The sequence below is a fragment of the Globicephala melas genome, chromosome 6 (assembly GCF_963455315.2).
Source record: "Globicephala melas chromosome 6, mGloMel1.2, whole genome shotgun sequence".
Lineage (NCBI taxonomy): Eukaryota > Metazoa > Chordata > Mammalia > Artiodactyla > Delphinidae > Globicephala > Globicephala melas.
Genome location: NC_083319.1, coordinates 34479134 through 34503484, shown reverse-complemented (window position 1 = coordinate 34503484; position 24351 = coordinate 34479134). Strand labels below are relative to the sequence as shown.

At 48.3% G+C, this 24351-nt stretch overlaps 1 protein-coding gene across 5 annotated transcripts in view; it reads left to right on the top strand.

The window, feature by feature from the left end:
• Window positions 1–24351, top strand: part of TMOD1 (tropomodulin 1) — an 87808-nt gene that overhangs the window by 54277 nt on the left and 9180 nt on the right. For 3 of the 5 annotated variants that reach the window (XM_060300723.2, XM_060300722.2, XM_030829799.2), the window contains exons 5-9: window positions 1631–1720; window positions 2638–2768; window positions 4481–4588; window positions 9306–9449; window positions 18610–18754. In XM_060300723.2, the coding sequence (XP_060156706.1) occupies window positions 1631–1720; window positions 2638–2768; window positions 4481–4588; window positions 9306–9449; window positions 18610–18754 (618 nt within the window). The remainder of the gene's footprint in view (window positions 1–1630; window positions 1721–2637; window positions 2769–4480; window positions 4589–9305; window positions 9450–18609; window positions 18755–24351) is intronic. The other 2 variants (XM_060300724.2, XM_060300725.1) reach the window with 2 other exon arrangements.

Below are 24351 nucleotides of genomic sequence, written 5' to 3'. Positions count from 1 at the left end.
GGATTGCCAGCAGACAGGCAGCATTGGCAGAAGCAGGAGCATCTACTGAGCAGTGACCATTTGTGTCGCCGGAGCAGAAAGGGCGTGGGCAAAGGCCAAGGCTATTGAAGCAGGGCCAGCCCCGGGGAGGGCCAGTGAAGCCAGACTCTGGAGTCACAAGGCACCGTCCTCATGGTCCTGCACGCCCATCCTTCCCCTCTAGTCAGTGCTCCACATTCAGCCTGATAACAGTCACAGAACTTGAGTCAGACCATCTCACTCCCTGCTCAGGCCATGCCTAGAAAAAGACATCTGAGCTCCTTACCTGGACCTAGAAGACCCTGTAGGATGTGGCCTTGCCTATTTGAATAAAATCTACTCCCAAGGGTTGTTGTGAAGATTAAGGGGGATGGCATTAGGCAGTGTTCTCAACCTCGGCTGCCCGGTGAAACCACCTGGGGAGCTTTAAAAAAGGCAGATGCCTGGCCCCAGCCCAGGGATTGTGGTTTAATTGGTCTGGGGGAGTCCTCGGCATCAGGAGTTTCAAAAGAGTCCCAGTGATTCCGATGCACAACCAGACTGAGTGTCACTGATGTACAGTGTACTCTCTAGCCCGACATAAGCATTTGGTGAGGACGTGTTGCCCTCTGCCACATGTCCAACTTCATCTCTATCCATCTTCAGCTTCCCCCTCCCTCCCTGGCCTTCCACTCCCCAAGCCTAGGGCTTCCCACCCACCATCCCTCTGCCCAGAATGTTCTACCTCCTTTCTCTTAACTTGGCCAACATCTATATTCATCTCTCTCATCCCAAGTTTCTCTGTTCTCTTCTCCCAGAACACACTGAACTTTTTCTTTACAACACTTAGCATACTCTGCACTTACGTTTTTAATTGTGTGGGTACCTGCTTAGTTTCTCATTCCCAGCAGACTGTAACCTACATGGCAGAGCCCCTGTCTTTCTTGTTCCTCACCGTCCCCACCCCCCTGGAGCTGGACACATGATGCTGGCACTCGGTAAATGTCGAACAAATGAATGGATCAAAGAATGACTGATCACGGGGGGATGTGGTTAGGTTTGCCTTTCCAGAGAGATCTTTCTGGCTGCTCTGTGCTGAATGCTGGTGGGGGAAGATAGGAAGAGACTGAGGCCAGAGTACCAGTGATTCCACAGCTGTGATAATACAGACGAGAACTGATAGGGCCTTAACCAGGACAGAGGTGATGGAGTGCGAGGTGGGACAGATGAGAGGCTCTGTATAGGAGGGTGAGGATTTAGGGGAAGGGCTGCCATGTGACTGAGGGTCTACCCCGAGGGACAGGCAGCATGACCAGATGGAACATGAGCCAAAGGAAGAGGCTGTTGTCGGGAAAGAGGAGTTCCGTTTTGGCCGAGTTGGGTTGGACGTGCCAGTGGGACATCAGAGGGACATCTAGGAATCTGAGGCCAGGGACACAGAAACCTAGGCTGGGGATGGAGATTCGAGAGTCATGTCAATAGAGGCAAGAGTAAAAACCAAATAAAATTTAAAAGTTTACCTGCAAGTGTTTCTTGCCATTTCTGTGAGCAAAACTTCCTGGGGCACGGAATGTCCGTGCCCAGAAGCCTCTCTGTCTGAGAGGCGCGTCATGGGCCCTTCGTGTCCCCGCAGCTATCCTGGGCATGCACACGCTCATGAGCAACCAGCAGTACTACCAGGCCTTGGGCAGCAGCTCCATCGTGAACAAGGAGGGACTCAACAGTGAGTACGGGCACCCCTCCCTGCCCCCAGCGAGGGCACCTTGGAAGTGAGGGGTCCTCCCACGTCTTGCTGCCTCTGCCCGCTCTCTGGCTCACTGCAGAAGATTTCGAATTCTATAAAGCCAAATCTATCCACTTTTTCCTTTTACTCTCCTGGGATTTTGTGACGTATTTACGAAGACCCTCCCCATCCCAGGATTAACAAAACGTCCTCCTGTATTTTCTTCTGTAAGTCTTAGAGGTTTACTTCTTATATTCAACTTCTTAATCCTCCTAGAGTTCCTGTTTGTGTGTGGTGTGAGATGAGATTGAACTTTCATTTTTTTAAATCAATATCCTGCTGTCCCAACACCACTCTGTGTAAAGTTCATCCTTTCACCTCTGGTTTGGAACTCCACCTTGATCATAAATGTCCATGTGTCCACTTGGGTCTGTCTCCGGATGCCTCTCCTGCCCCACGAGTCTCCTTGTCCTTTCCTGTGCCAATATTGCATTGTCTGAATTGCTCCGCTGCATTGTTCCAAGCTGGCATTTTGGCCCCAAAGAGAAACGAGGGCACCCAACGCGCAATTATCCCTCCCTCTGGAAGGCCTACACATCTCCTTCCCATCCAGGCTTCATTTTACCCTCACAAGAGCCCACTGGGTAGAACGACTCGTTCACATTCTACAGATGAGGACACCGAGGTTCAGACGGTTTAGCGAATTCACCCAGTTGTTGCAGGACGGCAGAGGCAGAGTCCAAGTAGGGCCCAGACTCCTGGCCCCGCCCATTGCCCGCCCCCATCCCCCATAGCCCCTGAGATGCCCAGCCTTCCGTGTCCCTGAGCTCTGCTGCCGCTTCCTTCCGGTGTGCTTATGTCGAGGGAGAGTGACGCCCCGTCTCTGTGAGCCACCCGCCTGTTGTCGGTCACTCTAGGTGTGATCAAACCTACACAATACAAGCCTGTGCCTGATGAAGAACCAAATGCAACAGACTTGGATGAAACGCTGGAGCGGATAAAGAGCAACGACCCCAAACTTGAAGAGGTCAACCTCAACAACATCCGGGTGAGGTTAACCCCTTTCACTCCACTTGCCCTGCTGGGGGGAGGCAGGGAAGCCATGTCTAGTGACACCCAGACCCAGATGGCCCGGTCCTGGCTGTGCGGAGACAGCAGGGTCCTGCTTGGACTCTGGGTGCTTCTGGATCAGGAATAGAGGGAGGATAGTGTAAAGTAGCACAGCCCATGGTCCTGGTTTCTTCTGGGGACTGACATCAGACCCAGATGTTCACCACAGGCCAACCCAGCTTCCGGCTCTGGAAACCCGCCACCCTATTCAAAACACTGAGAGCTTCTCTGAGATAAAATCGTGAGTCAGACACATACGGCCGCACGGGATCCCGAGGCTGGAAAAGCCCAGGGCCCACCAGGTTCATGGGGTAACCAAGCCCGGGGAGGGACCTAGCCCTGAACCAGTGTAGCTGCACATATTCAGCCTCATTCTGCAACCTTAGAAGGGAACTGTCAGCCCAAATGTCCAAAGACATATTCCAAGCCGTCGGCCCACACCTCTCCAGACCTTTCCTGTGTGACCACTAAGGGCAGAGTGGGGACGGATGGACAGGCAGTCCTACCCTGGACAGGCTGCAGGAGGAATTCAGAAGCAGGCCCAGCTGCCTGCCCACCTGCTCAGCCCAGGGACCAGAGGGCTTAGTTCTCGGGGGGTGTGGATGTAAGATAAGAAGTGGGCCCCTCACTCCCCGGCTCCCCTTTCCTTTCTTCTCCACTTTCTTTAAGTGGCTGCCAGCCCCACGGCACGATCAGATCGGAAACCTGCGCCCGCAGTGTTCTCCTGCACCTGGCCTTCCCCTGCTCTGCTCCCACGGGGGCTAAAGTGACACTCTGAAATAAGAGATCCGTTCAAACACAGCCAGGCTCTCTCTCTCGGGCGCCTCCACTGTCTGCCGTGTGCACAGTGGGAGACGCTGGCACAATTCAGAGCCGTGCACCCTGGCAGTGCGTACCAGGAGGCATGGGGGTGTGGAACCTGGCCACGGCCCTGTGTCTTCACCGTGAGGCCTCAGGCAAGGGCTCGGCCCTCTCCAGGCCTCAGTTTCCCCTCTGCACGTGAGGCAGTTGGACTAGGTCAGTGGTTTTCCCTTGAGGAGATTAAAAAATAAACACATGCCAATGCCCGGTCCCTCTCCCCGCAGAGAGTCTGATCTTATTGGTCCGGGGCAGGCCTGTGCATCAGCACTTTGTGAAAGTTCCCCAGGCACCTCTGATGTGTGGCAGGGCTGAGATCCCCTGGGACAGATGTCTCTTAAAGATCATCTAGGGCCATGCCACACCTTAGTTTTCCAGAAACAAACCCAGAGAGGAGCAGAGACTTCCCCAGCGTCACACAGTGAGTCAGAAACATTGCCAGTGCTGGGGCGGAGGCCTCTCCCACACCCCCAGACCTGAGCTCTCACCACAGCACTCTTCTGCATCCTTTGCTTGATGTATTCCTCCTCCTCCGGTCTCCACATGTACAAAGAGAAAATTACAGGTCCTATTTGAAATTTTCAGGGAGGATTTTCTCAATCTGTTCACCCAAAAGTTCTCCTCCAATCTCAGCCATTTGGGGCAAAGCAGGAACCCTTTGCCCATTCAGCTTTTTGGTCAGAGACTTGCAGGGAATCAGGTTGCACGTGTGAGAGAGCTGCTGCCCCCATCTCTCTGCCCTACCCGCCCCTGACAGGGGCTGCTGGTCACTGCTTGCCCTTCTCTCTGCAGAATATCCCCATACCCACTCTCAAGGCGTATGCAGAAGCCCTGAAAGAGAACTCGTATGTGAAGAAGTTCAGCATCGTGGGGACACGGAGCAATGACCCCGTGGCATTTGTATGTACCTTTCTGATCTGCTGCATTGAGAGTGGGAGGCATAGAAACAGGAAGGTTGATGTCTGTAGCCTCAGGACTGGCCATGTGCCACTGATGAAGAACCCTGTGTGGTGTGGTGTGGTGTGATGTGGTGAAAGGCACTGGGCTAGGAGCCAGGAGAGGACATGGACAGAACAGCCATTACACAGGCACCATCTGTACATTATCCTCCATGGTGCTTAATCTCCATAACCACCCCTGATCCCAGAGGTGCAGGGCTCCCCACTTTACAGATGAAGAACCTGAGGTAAAGGGAGCTCAGGCAACTTGCTTTGTCCAAAGTTGCACAGCAAGTGAGAGGTGGAGCTGAGATTTAAAAACGAGTCAAATGTTCCCTAAAGCCAACTCTCTCACCACTCAGCATGTCATGAGTAGACAAGGGTCCACCCCTCCCTGGTCCTCAGTTTCTCCATATCTAAAAATTATTGTCTTCATCAATGGTTCCCAACGACCAATTTTATTTGTTTTTTACCTATGTCTTAAAGATATTGCTGATTAGATTAAATTGTACTTATTATAAAGTAGCCATCAATTCGTTTTTAGAAAAAAGAAAAACATTCAACACATATTTATGGAGTCTGTCTGTGCCCAGCAGTGAATTAGGCTCTGAGAATACAACTGTGACCAAGACAGGCATAGCTCCCACTTTCATGAATATAATGGCCCATACAGCCATGCAGACAGCTAAAGGATAACAGTACAGCGTGACTACTACAATACTAATAGCAGGTAAAAAGGTACAGGGATTAGCTTACCAGGCATGGTAATTAACCATTTAGTAGCAATCACTTTGTTGATATCCACGAAATAACTTGCTGGGATTTCGATTGAGATTGCATTGAATCTATATCAAAATGGGAAGAACTGATATCTTGACAATACTGAGTTTTCTTGTACATGAACATGGAATATACCTCCATTTATTTAGTTCTTTTTTAATTTCATACATCAGAGTTTTTTAGTTGTGCTCATATAGATCTTGTACATATTTTGTTAGCTTTATACCTAAGTATTTCATTGTTTGGGGTGCTAATACAAATGGCATTATGTTTTGTTTTTTTAATTATTATTTATGGTCGGCTGCATTGGGTCTTCGTTGCTGCGTGAGGGCTTTCTCTAGTTGCAGTGAGCGGGGGCTGCTCTTCGTATGGTGCATGGGCTTCTCATTGCGGTGGCTTCTCTTGTTGCCGAGCACGGGCTCTAGGCGCACGGGCTTCAGTAGCTGTGGCACGTGGGCTCAGTAGGTGTGGCGCACGGGCTTAGTTGCTCCATGGCATGTGGGATCTTCCAAGACCAGGGCTCAAACCTGTGTCCCCTGCAGTGGCAGGTGGATTCTTAACCACGGTGCCACCAGGGAAGTCCCTAACTGTAGATTTTTTTGTAGATATTCTTTATCAACTTACGGAAATTGCCCTCTATTCCTAGTTTACTGAGAGTTTTTATCATGCATGGATGTTGGATGTTGTCAAATGCTTTTTTTATCATCTATCGAAATGACTATTTTACTTTTTTAGCTTGTTGATGTGATGAATTATATGAATTGATTTTCCAGTGTTGAACCAGCCTTGTATGCCTGGGATAAATCCCACTTGGTCATAGTTCAACATACTTCTGAATTTATCTTGAGATTTCTTCTTTGACCCATGTGTTGTTTAGAAGTGTGTTGTTTCATCTCCATGTATTTGGGAATTTTCTAGTTACCTTTCTGTTATTCACTTCTAGTTTGATTCCATTGTGGTCTGAGAGCAGACATTGTATGATTTCTATTCTTTTAAATTTGTTAGGATGTGTTTTACGGCCCAGAATGTGGTCTGCCTTGGTGAATGTTCCATGTGCACACAAGAAGAATGTGTTTTCTGCTCTTGCTGGATGGTAGTCTATAGATATCAATTATATCTAGTCGATTGACAGTGTCGTTGAGTTCAGTTATGTCTTTCCTGATCTTTGGCCTGCTGGATCTGTCCATATCCATAGAGGGGTATTGAAGTCTCCTACTATGATAGTGGATTCATCTATCTCTCTTTGCAATTCTATTAGTTTTTGCCTCATATAGTTTGATGCTCTGTCATAAGGCAGGCACTCATTAAGGTTGTTATGTCTTCTTGGATAATTGACCCCTTTATCATTATATACTACCCTTCTTTTTTTTTTAACATCTTTATTGGAGTATAATTGCTTTACAATGGTGTGTTAGTTTCTGCTTTATAACAAAGTGAATCAGTTATACATATACATATGTTCCCATATCTCTTCCCTCTTGCGTCTCCCTCCCTCCCACCCTCCCTATCCCACCCCTCCAGGCGGTTACAAAGCACAGAGCTGATCTCCCTGTGCTATGCGGCTGCTTCCCACTAGCTATCTACCTTACGTTTGGTAGTGTATATATGTCCATGCCTCTTTCTCACTTTGTCACAGCTTACCCTTCCCCCTCCCCATATCCTCAAGTCCATTCTCTAGTAGGTCTGTGTCTTTATTCCTGTCTTACCCCTAGGTTCTTCATGACATTTTTTTTTCTTAAATTCCATATATATGTGTTAGCATACGGTATTTGTCTTTCTGACTTACTTCACTCTGTATGACAGACTCTAGGTCTATCCACCTCATTACAAATAGCTCAATTTCATTTCTTTTTATGGCTGAGTAATATTCCATTGTATATATGTGCCGCATCTTCTTTATCCATTCATCCGATGATGGACACTTAGGTTGTTTCCATCTCCGGGCTATTGTAAATAGAGCTGCAGTGAACATTTTGGTACATGACTCTTTTTGAATTATGGTTTTCTCAGGTTACTACCCTTCTTTATCCCTAATAACTTTCCTTGCTTTGAAGTCCATTCATAGCCATCAATTATTTTCTGATCTTTAAAATACATAGGACATTTCCTTTGATGTCTTTGAAGTGATGGAAGTGGCTCATAGTCTCTCACTGCTGCCAGTGGAGAACCTCTAGATAGATGTCCTCTGACCTCAGGACATCTTGGTAGATCCTGAGTTTGCCCACAGAGAAACAGCTGGCAAAGCCACATGCCCTGTCCACTGCTATGTCATGGATCAGAAACTACACCTGTGCATGCTGGCACTCAGCTCAGCTCCACGAATGTTTGTGGGGAATTGACCCCGTGCCAGGCGAACAGCTGATGTCAGCCCCTTCACACCAGGATACCCATTGCTGAATATGAAAATACTTCCGGAACAATTGGTAAATAGGCTTCCAGAGCTCTGCTAGTGCCCCCGCTGCCTGCCCCAGCTCTTCTCCTGCCCGTTCCTCCACTCTGCTCCAGCAAACAAAGAGTTGACACCTGGCATGACAGTGCCTCCAGGACCAGCTCAGCCACTAGTATGTCTACTTGGATTGGCCTGGTGCACTGACATACTGGTTGTTAAATTTTTTGATTATCAGGCCACGCCTTTCCTGGGGAGTAAGAAGGGTGCTGTGGAGCGGGCACAGACTCAGTCCCTCCCCTCAGGAGGGTCCAACCTACTCAGGGTCACAGAGGAAGCTGACATGTCATCCTGGGGTACACGGAAGCAGGGGGAGCTGAGAATTTTGTCTCAGAAGGCATCCTGGGAGCTGAGCCTCGCAAAGGTTTCAGCAAGCAGGGCCAGTGGGAAGGGCATTCCTGGATCAGATCATCATTTCAGACAACCAGGGCCCACTGATCATACATCCTGGCCATCAGCTGCTGGTGTCTCCTTTCCTCCATGACACGTCGTTTCTACCACCTGCTAATTACCTCATTTCCTTTAGAGGCTCTGATTATCATCTGCACCCCTGGCTGAAGTCCTCCAAAACGTGCTGGGGCCACCCGAGCTCCTCTCTTCCGGTTTGCCCTGGTCACTTGCCCAGCAGGATGGCTTCCCAGGCTCCCCTCTCTGCTGCTCAAAGAGAATGACGACTCCATGGAATTACAACAGGGACATAGAAGAGACAAGTGGAGAGCATATGGGGAGGTTGGGACTCCACTAGTCACTCAGTGAACAGTGACCGAGAACCTAATATGTGCTGGGCACTGTGTGGGTTGGAGGGCACCATGGGATGAATAAGGTGACCATCAGCCCACCAAGAGTACATAGGCTAATGGCGGAGCCAACGCCAGAATAAAAACAACTCTAAACGCAGGAATACAAGTTCCTTGAGGGAGGTTATGGATAAAGTCTGTGAGGTTCAAGAGGGCAGGCACAGCTAGCTGGGGGGCATCAGCAAAGGCTCTTGGAGAAACGGGCACTGAGAATGGCCTTAAAGGAGGGACAGGGTTTGAACGAGTGAAGCAGAAAGGAAAGAGCATTCCAGGTGGCAGGGACAGGATGAGCAAAGGCAGAGCAGAGGGAAAACACTGTGTGCCCAGGGAACTGAGAGTAGCCCCACCAAGACTGGCAGCCAGAGTTGAGACTGATCAGAGTGGGGGAACCAGGTAATAGAGGCTTTGGATGCAGGCTAAGGGGCTGTAAATCTCCAGCTAGGGGTTCGGGGCCATGGCAAGTTGGAGGGGAGGAGAGACACAGAGTAGTGCTTGGTGAAGGAAGTTGTGGAGATCGTCTTGCCTGGCCCCTGACGGTGTGCAAGGGACTCTCACTCCCAGCAAGGCTCCCTCAGTATTTTAGGTTCTACCCACAGGGGCTCCAGCCTTGATCAGGCTGACTCATGGGTACCCTGCATTTTCTCCTTTGGTTCAAGGCCCTTGCTGAGATGCTCAAGGTGAACAAGGTGTTGAAGACACTGAACGTGGAGTCCAACTTCATTTCCGGAGCTGGGATCCTGCGCCTGGTGGAAGCTCTTCCATACAACACTTCTCTGGTGGAACTGAAGATCGATAACCAGGTAAGATGGGCGAAGGTCTCCTTGTGTCCTTCACTTGATGCTCGCCATTCTGTACTTTCCCGCTTGCTGCCATATGGACTAGATGCTGCTGGACAGAGCAGATGCTGCTGCTTATAAAAGCACCAGAGCCCAGCTTTAAGGGACCTCCAAGGTTGTCCAGTCCACACCCTCCACCATGCTCACCTTCCTTCTTCATCATTCCCGCCAAGTGCTCCTCCACCTTCTGCTTGGAAACCCCTAGCGATGGGGAGCTCACTCCTTACCGAGATCACCCCTTTCATTCTCAGTGAGAATATCCTTCCTTATATCCAATAGAAATCAGCTCCCTATAAGTGCTGTTTGTTGAGTTTAACTCTGTTCTCTGCTGCACACAGGACACATCTGGTGCACAGGTTTTATAAACCATTGGAATCTTCCTCACTAGGCTAAACGTCCCCATTTTCATGAGTCACCCCCCCCCCCGCCCCGCAACACACACACACTCAATGGGCTTTTGGGTCTTCTTACCATGAAGGTTACTCACTGGGAAAATTCTAGTTTGCCTTTATCCTTACAGGGTTATCATTCCTCTGTACCTTCTGTGGTTCAGTCATTTATTGTCAGGGCGACTCCTTCAGTTCCAACTTTCTAAGACAATGCTAATAAGAGTATCTTGTATTTTGCATGTGTTGAGGGTGTCCTGGGGGGCAGGCTCTGTGCTGTGCACCTTATACACATCATCTCTGATCTTCCCGACAACTCTGCAGGATATGGGTGTTATCAGTCTCAGTTTGCAGAAGAGAAAACAGCTCAGAGAATCTGAAGGCAAGCAGCTTCCTCAGGGCCGCCAAGTGAGCACTTTCGGAAGCAGGATTTGAATGCAGGTCTCTGACTTTAAAGCCCACACTCCCTCCAGTACACCGTGTTGCTTCCAGTGCTAAAATGCTTTCTTCTTTATGGTTTATGGATAGGGAACTTGAGCGTTTTTTCTCCTACATGAAAACGTTTGCTGAATGGTCATATACATATGTATATAGGAAAAAGATTGGGTGGAAGTATAACAAAATTGTAGACACTGGTTGTCCCTGAATGAGATTATCTCTACTTTCTTATCCTTATTGAAAAATACTACAAACAGAGAGAAAAGTGCATAGAAGTTAAATGCACAGCTTAATGAGTCATAATAGGCAGGTAACCTCAGCCAAGAACTAAAGCATCACCAGCCTCCAGAAGACTTTGACGGTCCCTCCCAATCATAAACCTTCAAAACTCTTCACAGTTTGCTCCCTACTTACTTTCACGCCTCCATGTCTTAGCTCTTGCTTTTCTCTCCCCCTGGAATGTCATCCCCTGCCCCTACCCCTTCTCTGCCTAGAGAAATCCTCCTCTTCCTTCTGGATTCAGTTGAAGCCTCTCTTTCTCCTAGTGGTTCTAGAGCCAGCTTGAACCAGCACGCTGGAGCTGACTGTACACATCCCTTCTCAATTCCACTTGAGTGATGGCACGCTGGTACCTTGAAGTCACTCCTAGTGAGAGTATTTACACTATGGAAATTGGCAAACACTACAAATCCAACCTTTTTGTTTGTTTGTTTGTCTGTCTGTTTGTTTTTTCCCAAGAGCCAGCATATCACCGCCTTCTCCCTTCAGCCTGCCACAGGGCCTCTAAGCCTCCCCACAAGACAGTTAGGTGCTCCTTCCCTGTGTTCTCCTAGCACCTCAGCTTCCCTGTGAGGTTCTCAGAAGACACTGCAGTGTCTGAGTCATGTCCATATCCTATTACCCGGCTCAGAGCTTGGCCCTGCAGTGGCACTTTATAAGCAGGGCTGCCCTGGATATTTGTATATGTTGTTCACTGCCCAATGAGGAGGCAGGGGGCAAAATCCAACCCATACTCTACTCTCCAAAACTCGGTCTGGGGCTTTATTCACCCAGAGAAGGCACTTTTCTCTAATTCATGTGAAGAGGCCACATCAGGCCTGCAGCAGCCCTGTCATGAGAGTTTGCTGCATCCAACACCTTCCATTTCGCATATGCCAGTGGCCTGCGGTTGCATCACCCATTCCCAGCCCCCATCACTTCCACCCTTTCTTCCATTGCTGACCCTGCTTTATCGCAGGCAGATCAGATGGAACAAAGGCATGTAGCAGGCTTGGCAGCAGCCCTGAGCCAGGCCCTGGGATTGGCCACTCATGTGACTCCAGGCCTACCCAGGCAGGGAGTCACTATCTACCCAGTGTCAGCTGAAACCTGAGCCCTGGGGCAGAACGTTGGCCAAAGGTGACCCAGCGCACTGGCCTCAGGTCATTGCAGCGGCAGCTTACAGGGAGTGAGCTGCCCACTACTACTCTCAGTGCTGTCTCCCCAGAGCCAGTGCTGACCATCACCCTCACCCTGGCTAAACACCCTGTGCGAGGACGTTCACTTCCCTGAGCCTGTTTCCTCGTTTGTAAAATGGGGATAGTAAGAATCTCCACTTCTAAGGAGATAAGAGATGCAAACTATGAAGTTGTTCACTTTTATAATTACTTGGAAGGTGACTTAGGGAGTTTACACGTTATTCTATGAGTTAAGGTACTGAGCTGGTACCATATATCCATTATCTCATGTAATGCTTGCAAAGACTCTTTGTGAGTAGGTGTCACAACCCACCCCCGTATTGTAGATGAGGAAACTGAGGCCCAGGCAGGCTCTGTACCCTGCCCGAGGTCACACAGTAAGTAACAGAGGCAAGATTCGAACCCACGTCTTTGTGACTCTAAAGTCCATGAACTGTGCCTCTGTGGGCTCTTGAATCCTACTGTAGTTGTGTGTGGGTCTTGGATTTTCTCAGCTATCCCTTTCCCTTGGTGCCAGGCCAGAGCACTGGTCACCACCTGCCCCCACCCCATCCCAGGAACATCTTTCTTCAGTTCATCTCAGTGTTTGATAAGTGCCTGCTGTACCCCAGGGCTATGCTGGGCTCTGTGTGTGAATGAGGCTCTGGCTCTGCCCTCTAGGGATTCCACACTGGATAAGAAGATGGACAAGTGTACAGCTGACCATCCAACCGGGTGCCCCAGTAAGCCACAGACAGTGGGCCACTGGGGGGAGAAATCTCAGTCAGGAGCAGGTATCAGGGAGGGCTTCTTGGAAGAGGTGGAATTTGAGATAAACCCATAGGGTGGACAGTATCTCAGAGGGTGGCCACGGCCTCAGGTGCAGGGAACCACACAAACAAAGAGAAGGAGAGGGGGAAGCCCTGGAGCCCATCCAAACTAAACTAGATTAATGGGAAAGCGAGAGGAAAGCGAAAAAAGGACTTAGGAGCCCAAAGGGCTCTGAATGGGTGGTTCGAGGGGAAGTGGTCTGTGGGCTGTTATCAGCACCAGTCAGAGTCATGCTCTGCGAAGATGGTTCTTGGCTGGATAGGAGAGGATTGGGGGCGGGGCGAGGCCATCCGGGCCCAGGAGACCAGAGGGGACTCTGACTGCCCAGATGCAGGGGGCCTGTGGGGAGGTGCTCCTGGGAGCCTGGAGTCTAGAGACTGGACTGGGGCCTGGTGGGGGAGGGGTGGGCTGAGGGAAGTCTGGGGAGGGGGCTCTGCTGGCCCGGGCTAGGGGACGCCACCTGCATCTCTCACAGTGTGCCGGGAGGCCTGGGCTCTGGGCGGCGTGGCAAAGAGGAGGTGGTGAGTAGCGTTGGATTTATTCCTCGTTCTTGGTTAGTCACCAGGGTCTCCGGAGGCCGCAGCTTTCTCCTCAGCCCCTGCACCTGCAACCTGTGTCAGAGTCTCTGTCCTCCTTTCTCCTTATATGGCCAAAGGAAGGGACTTGGGGCATTCTGCCCGGCGTGACATGGAGCCTCGTAGGCTGCCTCGAGACACAAATGCAGGAATAGGATTCTGGGGCAGTTTATTTACTCAGCCAGGCTCTCTTTACCTCCAGGCCATGTTCTCTTGCCGCCTGGAGTTGCCCTGGGATGGCAGTGAGGCTGGGGTGGGAGGTGGCGGCTGACCACAGCCCAGGGTGCTGAGACACACCTAGTCCAGCCCTCCTTTTACCCCCTCGGTGGGGAAACCGAGGGTCAGAGAAGGGACAGGCTGGGCCAAGGTCATGGATCAAGTTAGTGTCAGAGCTGGGCTGGAACTGAGGAGCCCAGCTTCCAGACAGGCTGCATTTATGGATGGACAGGAGAGGCCCTCCCGGCGCCCAGGAAGCAGGCAGCACACATGGGGTGCCTGCAGGCCCCGTACATCCCTGGCCAGCCCTATGGCTACGGTGGGGCGGCTCTCCGCTCGTCTTGATTCACCCTCCTCCCCCCCCACCCCCCAGCTCCCTCCAGCAGGCCCTTCCCAGGACCCGCAGGGCGTAGGGCACTCTCCCTGCCCCTCAGCACAGATGAGGCCTGAAAACAGGACCCCAGCCCCAGTGAAGACACGGACAACGTGTGGGGGCCGTTCGCTGGATTTCTCACTTTTCATTCCAATATTTGACAGTGAGAATGTGCTTCATATTTTGAAAAGGCGCTAAAGGAAGTGGATTGGGGTCTCAGACAGTCTCTATATCATCTGCCAGGCCAAGCCGGCCAGAGCCCAGGGCTGTGCTGGCTCCTTCAAGGACAGGCCCGAGCTCTTCCCAGCCCTTTCAGGAGCCTTGCCAGATAGGCTGGTGGAATCTTGCCATCCTCCCTCTGCCTGCCCTAGTCAGCGGTCCAAGCCCCATCTGAACCCACACAAGCTCCAGTGAACTCGTAATACCTGGGAGGAGTTCTCTGTCAAGAGTCTCAGCTGCGGTTCCATGCTTGTCCATTTGGGTGTTGGGCTGATGTGTCTTCTCAGCCTTCCCAGGTTGCTGTGCATTGATCCTGTTCCTATTTTTTCCAATCAATTCAATTCCTTGCCCTTGCCCTAGAGATACAGGGTACCGTGTGCTCTCCAAGGGCTCACAGTCTAGGGTACCATCATCCAACAGAACTTCCTGTGTTGATAGAAATGTTCTGTATCTGCACTGACCAATATGGTAGCCACTAGCCAGTGGCTCTTGCACACTTGAAATGTGCCTAATGAAACTGAGGACCTGAATTTTAAATTTTATTTAATTTTTAAATGAAGTATAGTTGCTTTGCAACATTATATTAGTTTCAGGTGTACAACATAGTGATTCAGTATTTTTTTTCTAGATTGGATTTTATTTCTATATATTCTATAATAATACAGTTGAAAATCTTGCCCACTTTCACACTCAATAACTTTAACAATCAGTTCTTCTTAAAATTTTGGCCTAGGAGAACATCTGTATATCCAAACAGATGGGTTTGTGTGCACGCGCGTGCGCGTGCGTGTGTGTGTGTGTGTGTGTGTGTGTGTTTATGACAAAGATAAATATGTATAACCTATTGTTCCCTGTTTGCCTTGAAAGAGAGTAGCCCAAGGGCAAACTCTGTTTTTGTCTCTTGCAAACATCCTACGTGTGGTACCTTAAAGTACACTGCCTGTGCACTGCTATATTTAAAATAGATAAGGAACAAGGACCTACTGTATAGCACAGGGAACTCCACTCAACACTCTGTAATAACCTAAATGGGAAAAGAATTTGAAAAAGAATAGATACACTCACATGTATAAGTGAACCACCCTGATGCACACCTGAAACCAACACAACATTTTTAATCAACTACACTCCAGTATAATATGATTCAGTATTTTTATAGATTATACTCCATTATAAGTTATTACAAGAGAATGGCTATAATTCCCTGTGCTATACAATATATCCTTGTTGCTTATCTGTTTTATACATAGTAGTTTTTACCTCTTAATCGCCTATTCCTATCTTGCCCCTCCCCACTTCCCTCTCCCCTCTGATAACCACTAGTTTGTTTTCTATATCTGTGCATCTGTTTCGCTATATATATTCATTTGTATTATTTTTTAGATTCCACATAAATTTTATTTAATTTTAATTACTTAAAGTTTAAAAAAACCCAAACAATCTGATTAAAAAATGGGCAGAGGATCTGAATAAGAAGACATACAGATGACCAACAGGTACATAAAAAGTTGCTCAACATCACTAATCATCAGGGAAATGCAAATCAAACCACAATGAGCTACCACCTCACACAGTTAGAATGGCTATTATCAAAAGGTAAGAATTAACAAGTGTTGGCAAGGATGTGGAGAAAAGAAAGCCTTGTGCACCATTGGTGGGAATGTAAATTGGTGCAGTCACTATGGAAAACAGTATGGCTATTCCTGAAAAAATTAAAAATAGAACTACCATATGATCCAGCAATTTCATTTCTGGGTATTTATTGGAAGGAAATGAAAACACTAATTCAAATAGATATATGTATCCCCATTTCATTGCAGCATTATTTATAATAGCCAAGACATAGAAACAACCTAAGTGTCCATTGATGGATGAATGGATAAAGCAAATGTGGTATATACAATGGAATATTATTTAGCCATAAAAAATGAAATCTTGCCATTTGTGACAACATGGATGGACCTAGAGGGTATTATGTGATGTAAAATAAGTCAGACAGAGAAAAACAGATACCATATGATCTCAGTTATATGTGGAATCTAAGAAAAAACAAAAGGCAAAACCAACCAAGCTCACAGATACAGAGAACAGATTGGTGGTTGCCAGAGGTGGGGGGTAAGGAGTGGGTGAAATGGGTGAGGGAGGTCAAAAGGTACAAACTTCCAGTAATACCTAAGGCATGGGGGTGTAAGGTACAGCATGCTGACTATAGTTAATAGTGCTGTATTGCATATTTGAAAGCTACCAAGACAGTAAATCTTAAAAGTCCTCATTGTAAGAAAAAACCCACTTTTTTGTATTGATAACTGTGTATGGGGATAGATGTTAACTAGACTTACTGTGGTGATCATTTCACGATGTATACAAATATCGAATCATTATATTGTATACCTGAAACTAATATAATGTTATGTCAGTTAAAAAAGATTTAAAGAGCCACATTCCCCTGGTGACTGCTGTACTGAACAACACAGGTCTAGCTGGAGAGACAGTGTGGAGGCAGGTGACCCAGTAATGCAGATGGACTGGGCCGGGAGTAGAGAGGGACATACACTGGGCCACTTGAGTATCCAGTGGAGAAGGATGGTTTCCAGGGGTAAGGATCAGGAAAGGTCTCGTGGGGAAGGGGGCATTTGTGATGGGTATTAAAGCACTAAGGATACACCAACAGGTGGGTACGGGAGGGTAGGGGCATTCCACATGGAGGCAGGAGGGCACATGAACATTTAGAAATAGACCTCTGCCTGCACGAGGTACCAGGTACCAGACTCCCCATCCCTGGGGTAACCAGGCTGAGTAAAGACTGAGAGAGGAAATAAAGGCAAGGACTAAACTGTAGCACTTGGAGTGCCAGGCTGAGGAGGAGGCGGGGCTTATCCTGTTGGGTTATTGAATGAATTGAGACCCTGCAAGTTGTGCACAAGGCATTGGGAACATAGTAAGCTCTCAATAGATGGCAGCAGTTATTGGCAGTGGGAAGTGATTGGAGGTGGTTATGTGTTTCTGTTTGCTGCTTCTTTAGATCAATTTGGCAGTCTTGCCATCTTAGCAATATTAAGTCTTCTGATCCGTGAATATGGGATGTTTTTATGTTTATTCAGGTCTTCCTTAATGTACAATGCTGTGGTATAGTTTTCAGCGTGCAAGTCTTTACTTTATTAAATTTATTCCTAAATATTTTTATGTTATTGTAAATGGAATTCTTGTCTTAATTTTATTTTTGGATTGTTCATGGCTAGTGTATAGAAACACAGCTGGGTTTTGTATATCGATCTTACACCCTACAAGCTTGCTGGACTCGTTTATTAGCGCTAATAGTTTTTTGTGGATTCCTTAGGATTTTCTAGATACAGTATTGTGTCATCTGCAAATAGGAATAGTTTTGCTTCTTCCTTTCCAATATGGTGACTTTTCTTTCTTTTTCTTACATAATTGACATCCAAGACGATTTCCTTGTCTTGTTTCTGCTCTGAGGGGGAATATCTTTAATTATTAAATATGATGTTAGCTTGCCTTCTCTGTCTTTTCAAACCTCTTTAAGATTATATTTACTTTTTAATATCTTATTGTACATAAAACTCAAACAATACAGTAAGATACAACAGAACACAAAACAGGAAGATACAAAAAAGGAAACAAAAACTTCCCCAAATTCCACCACCACCAATATGCTCCCAGGCTTTTCAGTGTATGTATATGGGAAATAGAGATAACTTTACATAAATATGACCCGTTTTGTCACTCGGCTTTGTCTACTCAATATTGTGTCATGGCATATTTTCCAGCCTGGAACTGACAATTCGCACCATCATTGTACAGCTGCCCATGTTCTATTATAAAGCTGAACCGTCATTTATTTGAGCAACCCCCTCTTGATGAATGTTTGTTTCCCTTTTATCCCCACTTTTATAAATGAGACTGATGAATATCCTCATCATATCCTTCCCAACACTGTGTATTATCGTGTTTTCCTTTCCTGTCCTTTTCATCTTTGTCAGATGATCACTATAGATTGGGGGTAGGGAACTAGCATGATCAGAGTGAGGCTTTAGGAGGCTAACTCTGGCAGTCCCAACTTACTATGGGACCTTAGGCAAATCCTCTTCCCTCTCTGGGCCTGTTTCTTTATTTGTAAATGGCTAAAGGACTGGCTAGCAAACCTGGCTGTGTATTGAAATCACCTGGGGAGTTTTAAAAACCACAGACACCTGAGTATCATTGCAGCCAGTGATTCTGATTTAATTAGTATGCGGGATAGCCTGGGCTGTAGGATTTTTAAATCTCCCTGAGACTAGATGATGTGAAGGTCCTTCCTGCTGAAATATTCTAGGAAGGCTGCTGTGAAGCAGTAGAAAGATCTGTTCTTGGTGTCCAGCAGCCCTGGGTTTGAATCTCAGCTCATTCGCTCCTGGCTAGCTCCTGTCTTTTCAAACCTCTTTAAGATTATATTTACTTTTTAGTATGGCTGTGTGACTTTTCAACTTCTCCAAACTTCCATTGCCCGCCCCCACCCCCACCCCCGCTCTTGGAGTGGGCGGGGACAGGGAGGTATTAAAATCCCCGCCCACCACTCAGGGTTTCTGCAGGTAGAGAAGGTTTAGGTCCTGCACAAACGAATGAGAGGTGACTGTGTTCTTTTCTTGATCAAAGAGCCAGCCCCTGGGCAACAAAGTGGAAATGGAGATTGTGAGCATGTTGGAAAAAAATGCAACACTTCTCAAATTCGGCTACCACTTCACTCAGCAGGGGCCCCGGCTGCGGGCGTCCAACGCGATGATGAACAACAACGACCTTGGTGAGTGGACATATGCACCCTACCCGCCGCCTATCATTCTTTCCACCTGTCATGGGGGGTATGGCAGGGAAAACTCCACTGCCGCCTTCCCCAAGGGAGTCCTCTTTTTGGGCCTGACTCCCAGTTTTCATGCTGATCCCGTTCCCTTGTTTTAGGTGTTTGCGCCTTGCCTCCCCCCAGACCCTTGCCTAGACACAAGCGCCCTGCCTGCAGGCGCCGAGGCCAGGCCCTCCTCCCTGCAGGTAGCTCAGCTGAGCACAGGGCTGGACCCAGAGTGCACCCTCAGCGTGTTAGCCGGGTGAAATGAAACGTGGGAGGCACAAAGCCAACACGGAGTCTCCTCCTCTTCTGAATACCCTTTTTGGAGCCCAGAGTCCTCTCCAGGTCATACAGTGTGGCCCAAGCCCCAGATCCCAAGGCCACCAAACAGCCCTGCTACCCACACTGCAAACCCAGGGGACTTCACGTTGCTTTTAACGTAAAGGTTGAAAATGCTGACTTTATAGTAAAGTAAAATAGGTTACATTTAATCTCAGTTAAAGACATAGTTTGCATTTTTTTCTTAAAAAAAAAAAGAAAGAAAATGTCACAGTCTTTCTTAGGAGCAAACACCAAAAAGAAACACTAGTCAGTTGAACAAAAGGGAGACCAATCACCGACTTACTTCCAGATGCTAAGTGTTCTCAAGCTCTATGCCTAGTTATTTCTCATGTGTATTCCTGCTGGCTGCTTAAAGAACTTGATAGCGTGTCCAAAGAGGAGTATGTCTGATAAGCCTATAGGAAAATAAGAGAAAAAAAACAAGGAGTAGGTCTGTTAACTTAATTGATCATTATATTCAGCTGTGAGTTTCCTAGAATCAAGGCAGGAGGAAGACAAACCAAGTTACATGATTCTTGTCAGAAGAGAAGGAAGCGTAATGAGTTTTTTAAAAAGAAGAAGCTTCATTCTGGGATTGAATTGTGAAATAACTGTATTTCTAAAGGACGATGCCTTCAGTGAGTTTTTCATCAAATTCAAACCTGCTCTAAATATGTTGCTTTTTTTTTGTTTCTAACACTCAGTAAAATGCAAGGAGCTTAATACTACAGCACATCTCAGAGTTCAGGTATGTCCCTTCCTGTGATGAATCTGAAGCTAGGTTAATACATGGAAGGCCTAGAAGAATGGGGATGAGTATGTAAGTGTGTATGCACGAGGCAGGTACTCACAGAACCTGTGCATAGATAACCACAGAGCTACTCAATTCAACAAACATTTCTCGAAGTCCTATAGGGCACTGGCTGTTGAAGGTATAGGTTCCTGTTCTTAAGAGGCTATGTATTCATTGCTTTCTCCAGCTGCTACTTTTTCTAGAGCTGCAGATCTAGAAAAGTCCATCAAACAAACAAAAACAACAAAAAAACCCACACCAGGTCAGGTGTCCTGGTTTATCTGAAGTGTCCTTATTTGAAATAAAAGAGAGCAAACACAAACAACTAAGAATTAGAATTATCATGGTGTGACAGAGGTGATAGCTACATTGAATTGTTGAGGAAGGTCTGCGACCTGGACTCTGTTGGCCCAGCCGTGATCTGGCTGCAGAACCAGCACTTAAAAGCCTTGAGTTCTATTCTGATATTCAGTAATCTCACTTTTTTTTTTTCTCTCTCTCAGCTTAGATTAAGCTTCTTATGTGTCCCTCGGTGCCTATCTCAAGGCTAATCCAGCTTTGGTCTTCCAGTGGCAAGATGGCTTGGAGGACTTCTTTCTAGGGACAGAAGTTTCCAGATGACTAGAGTCAGGGGTGCTGTAGGGGGGACCCCAGGGTCAGCTGGAGGCTAGAAGAAATGGCCCTTGAGGACTCTCTGTCCTGAGAGTCTATGATTCCAAAATCCAGGCCCAATTCCTATCACCAGGGACTTGCTGAGGTTATGGCAGGAGCCCGGCATGCCAGAGCTGGACGGGACCTCAGGCTCCTCCCTCCAGTTCTCCTCTGGAGAAACTGAGGCCCGGGAGGGACTGCCCTTCCAGACAGTGGCTCAGTCAAGTCACGCCCGTTGTTAGTTACAGCGAGCACTTTGGGAGCATCTTTTGTGTGCCCAGGACTGTGCGAGGTGACATAAGGGGTAGCAGAAAGCTAGTGCCCCGTAAAGAAGCTTTACAGCCTTTTATGGGAGAAAGTCATGCCCCCAATTCAAGAAGGCCTACAAACTGTATCCGAACAAAGTGAGCAAATGATTTGTGAGGACAGAGGCTGGTTAATCCAAGCATCCTGGTGGGTGTGGGCATGAGTCAGCCTTTCAAGGAAGAGACAGGTTGTGTGGGAGGTCAGGAGGCCTTCCTGGCAGGGGTGCTGGTGTAGGCAGAGGCAAGGTGGTAGGACTCAGTATGCAGGATAGGAGAGACAGAAAGTTCCGAAAGGACTGAGGAACTATTACTGGGAGTTACACCTGGACGGAAAAACAGGAGCTCCCAGAGGAGGGAGGGAAGGACATTCCAAGCAGAGGGAACAACATGGGCCAAGGCAGGACGATGAACAGGTATATGAGGTATTCACGGGAAGGGGGCTGGGTAGGTGTGGGAGGCTGTGAGCCAAAGGCCTTTCACGCCAAGCTCAGGAGTTTGGTGAGGAAAGCAGGTGGGAAGTGGGACCGTGGCAGTTTTCTGGGCAGGAATGATAGGTGATTAAAATGGGCCTCTGAGTTACCCCATGGAACTGTGCAGCTATTCCCTTGAGGTTCCCCACAGAAGGAATTAGAGCAGAATCATCTAGGTGACTGCACGCAACAGAGTACTAGTCGGTGAAGTAGGACATCTAGCTTTAAAAGCAAATTTGCACCCATCCGCTAGTTTTTGTGAAAGAAACGCTTCTGATTCTGATGGTGCACCGGTGTCCTCCTGCAAAAGAGAAATCCTGACTTTCTTTCCAACACAGTATTTTCATCCTGCTCTTGATGCTCTAATGAAGCAGACAGGCTTCCATGTTTCTCAGCTGAATATGTTTGTCATAAAAGCCGGCCCCGGTCCAGCCACCGTGGTTGTTACTGTGTCTGCTGCTGCAGCTTGGCAGCAGCAGGCAAGCTCCGTGCGGACGAGAGCGGGCCTCTCCGATTTCCTTCTCACTCCAGCCAAACTCTGTGCTGGCTCCTGGCCCATTGCCGGGTCTGCGGGACCTGGGCTTTGCTTACCTGCAAGGCAGGTGGGCTCTTCCTTGGGAGACATTTAATCCCTAAGGCCATGGGTCAGCCCTGCCCAGGACCCATCCTGAATGGCATGTCTTTGGTCCTTCCCAGCCATTGCCCTGGGCTCTTAACAGAGTGCTCTATGGGAGAGAGTGGGGTGCCAGGGTGAGGGAGTGTCAGGAAGGAGCCGAGGACCCCCATCTCTCTTTTCCCATGGTGACACCTCAGACGACTCCTATCTCCACACTATTTATAGCTGAGAGCCAGGCTGGCACTCAGGTCCTGTAAATCTGCCACTGAAGCTCTCTTCACTTAATGAAATCTGAATTGCAGCCTCCAGGTTAAGACAGTTGTGTGGTAGAGTAACATGTTTAAAAGCAGAAAACATCCCTTCCTGGGAAAGTCACTTTTTTACTATACTCTCAAGGAAGACCTTTCTAACAGGCACCCCAGACACAGCACATACACCCCAAATCAATTTCATCATCTTCCCCCAAAACCATCTTGGGAAAGGGCACTACTTTCCTTGCAGCCATTCAAGCCAGAAATCTCTACCTCTCTCTATGCACTACCCCCAGCCCAGCCAGCCACCTCCTCACCAGCCACCTTGCCCTGCCCTTTGTCAAGCCCTCATCACATTTACCGGGCATCCTGAAACGTCCTCGGGCCCTGCAGCTCCTCTAGCTCCTCCAGGGCGGGCATCTCACGCAGCGCTCATCCCAAAGCTTGTCCCACCACTCTGCTTAGAACGCTTTCTGTGTTCCCACTGCTCTCAGGTTAAACTCCTTGACGTGGCTTCTAAGTCCCTTAGTAACCGTAGCTGATACTTACATGGCGCTCACTGCGTGCCAGGCCTGCTCTGAACACTTCAATCTTACTAACTCCTGTAACGTTCCCAACAACCAGTTGAGGCAGGTGCTGTCGTCATCCCCATCCTACAGTAAGGAGACAGAGGCCTAGAGAAGTAGGTAAGGTTACCCACTGTCCATGGGCGGAAGTGGGACTTGTCCCGGCAGTCTGGCCCCAGAACCTGTGCTCTCCACCTCTTCTCTGGGTGAGGCCCTGCCAGACTCATCTCTTGACACCCCAACAAGCCATCTTCTTGCCCTACTGGTACCAACCGGTCCAGGTAGCTGGAGTGCCTCCCAGTGACCCAGGCAAAAGCCTCCCTTTAGAGGACTGTTACTCCTAATGCTTCCCGTACTTTCCCACCGTCTATCCCTTTATCGTTTAAGATTCAGTGTACAACTTAACCACCGTCCTTGGAAAATCTGACCACTTCGTTCATTGTGCCTCTCATACTTGATAGAGATCTACCAGGGTACTTGTGATGTTTTATCAGATTTCTTGTAGGTATATCTTGGTCCCCTGTTAATCTTTATTTCTGGTACCTGTGCTTGGCACATCATAGCACTCAGTCAATGCTGTTGAATATAAAATGCTCCCCAAAGACATGATGGAGGTGTAAAGCTTGGTGGGAGCTCAAGCCTCGAATGGGGGTTGGTCCAGATGACTCGAGATTCCTTCCGGCTCTGACAATAAACGAGTCTCTGGCAGTTGCAATGATAAGCAACGTGGAGGAGTTCGCTTTAATGAATGTAAAAAGCAGGTTGATTTGAAGAAGGATATTGGAGACCTGGCTTCTGCTCCCAGTTGCATCTCTTATTCACTGTGACTTGAGGCAAGTTACTTCCCTCTTGGCCTCAATTTCCTTCATTATTTAAATGGAAAGAAAAAAAGAAAACCTGAATAAGTGGGTGCCTTTCCCTTCTCCCCATCCAGTCCCTGCAGAAGCCAGTGGCAGGGGAACCCTGCACAGGTGCAGCCCAGTGTGCATACTGAGGGCAGGTAGGGGGAGACAGCGCGGGATCCTTTTCTGTACCTTGAGCCACGAGCTGGGGACTCCGGTTCCTGGCTCTGCCGCTTGCTCTCAGGGACCCTGGCTCCCTTCTCTTCTCCAGGGGAAGGGAGCTAGTCCTACTTGTGAGAACCAGATGAGATGTGGGTATGTAAAGCCTACATGGACAGGGCCGGATTGTACTGAGGGAGGCGCTGGACCGAGGCTCCAGATGAGTCACAAGCCTTGGTTCCGTCTGGTACCAGCTTTATTATTTTGTTCCCTGCCATACTTTCCTCATCCATAACATGGCAATGGTGACAACACTGACACTCCAGAATTGTTGGAGGGGCTCCAATGAGGGGTTGAGTGCAAAAGGGGTATAATGCTTGTTCAGCTAACGTGTCAAGCCTGGCTCATGTAAACCCTCTGGTCACTCTGGGCAAACTTCTGCTCTTTGGGCTTTGGTTTTTGTTCCCCCCCATCTTCCCCCAAGCTGTTGGACATTCTGATGGTCTCCAGAAATCTGGCCAGACACACTGTCTTCTCTCCAGGAGACTGCCCACTGATTTGCATTCATTGTTCTTTCAAGGCGG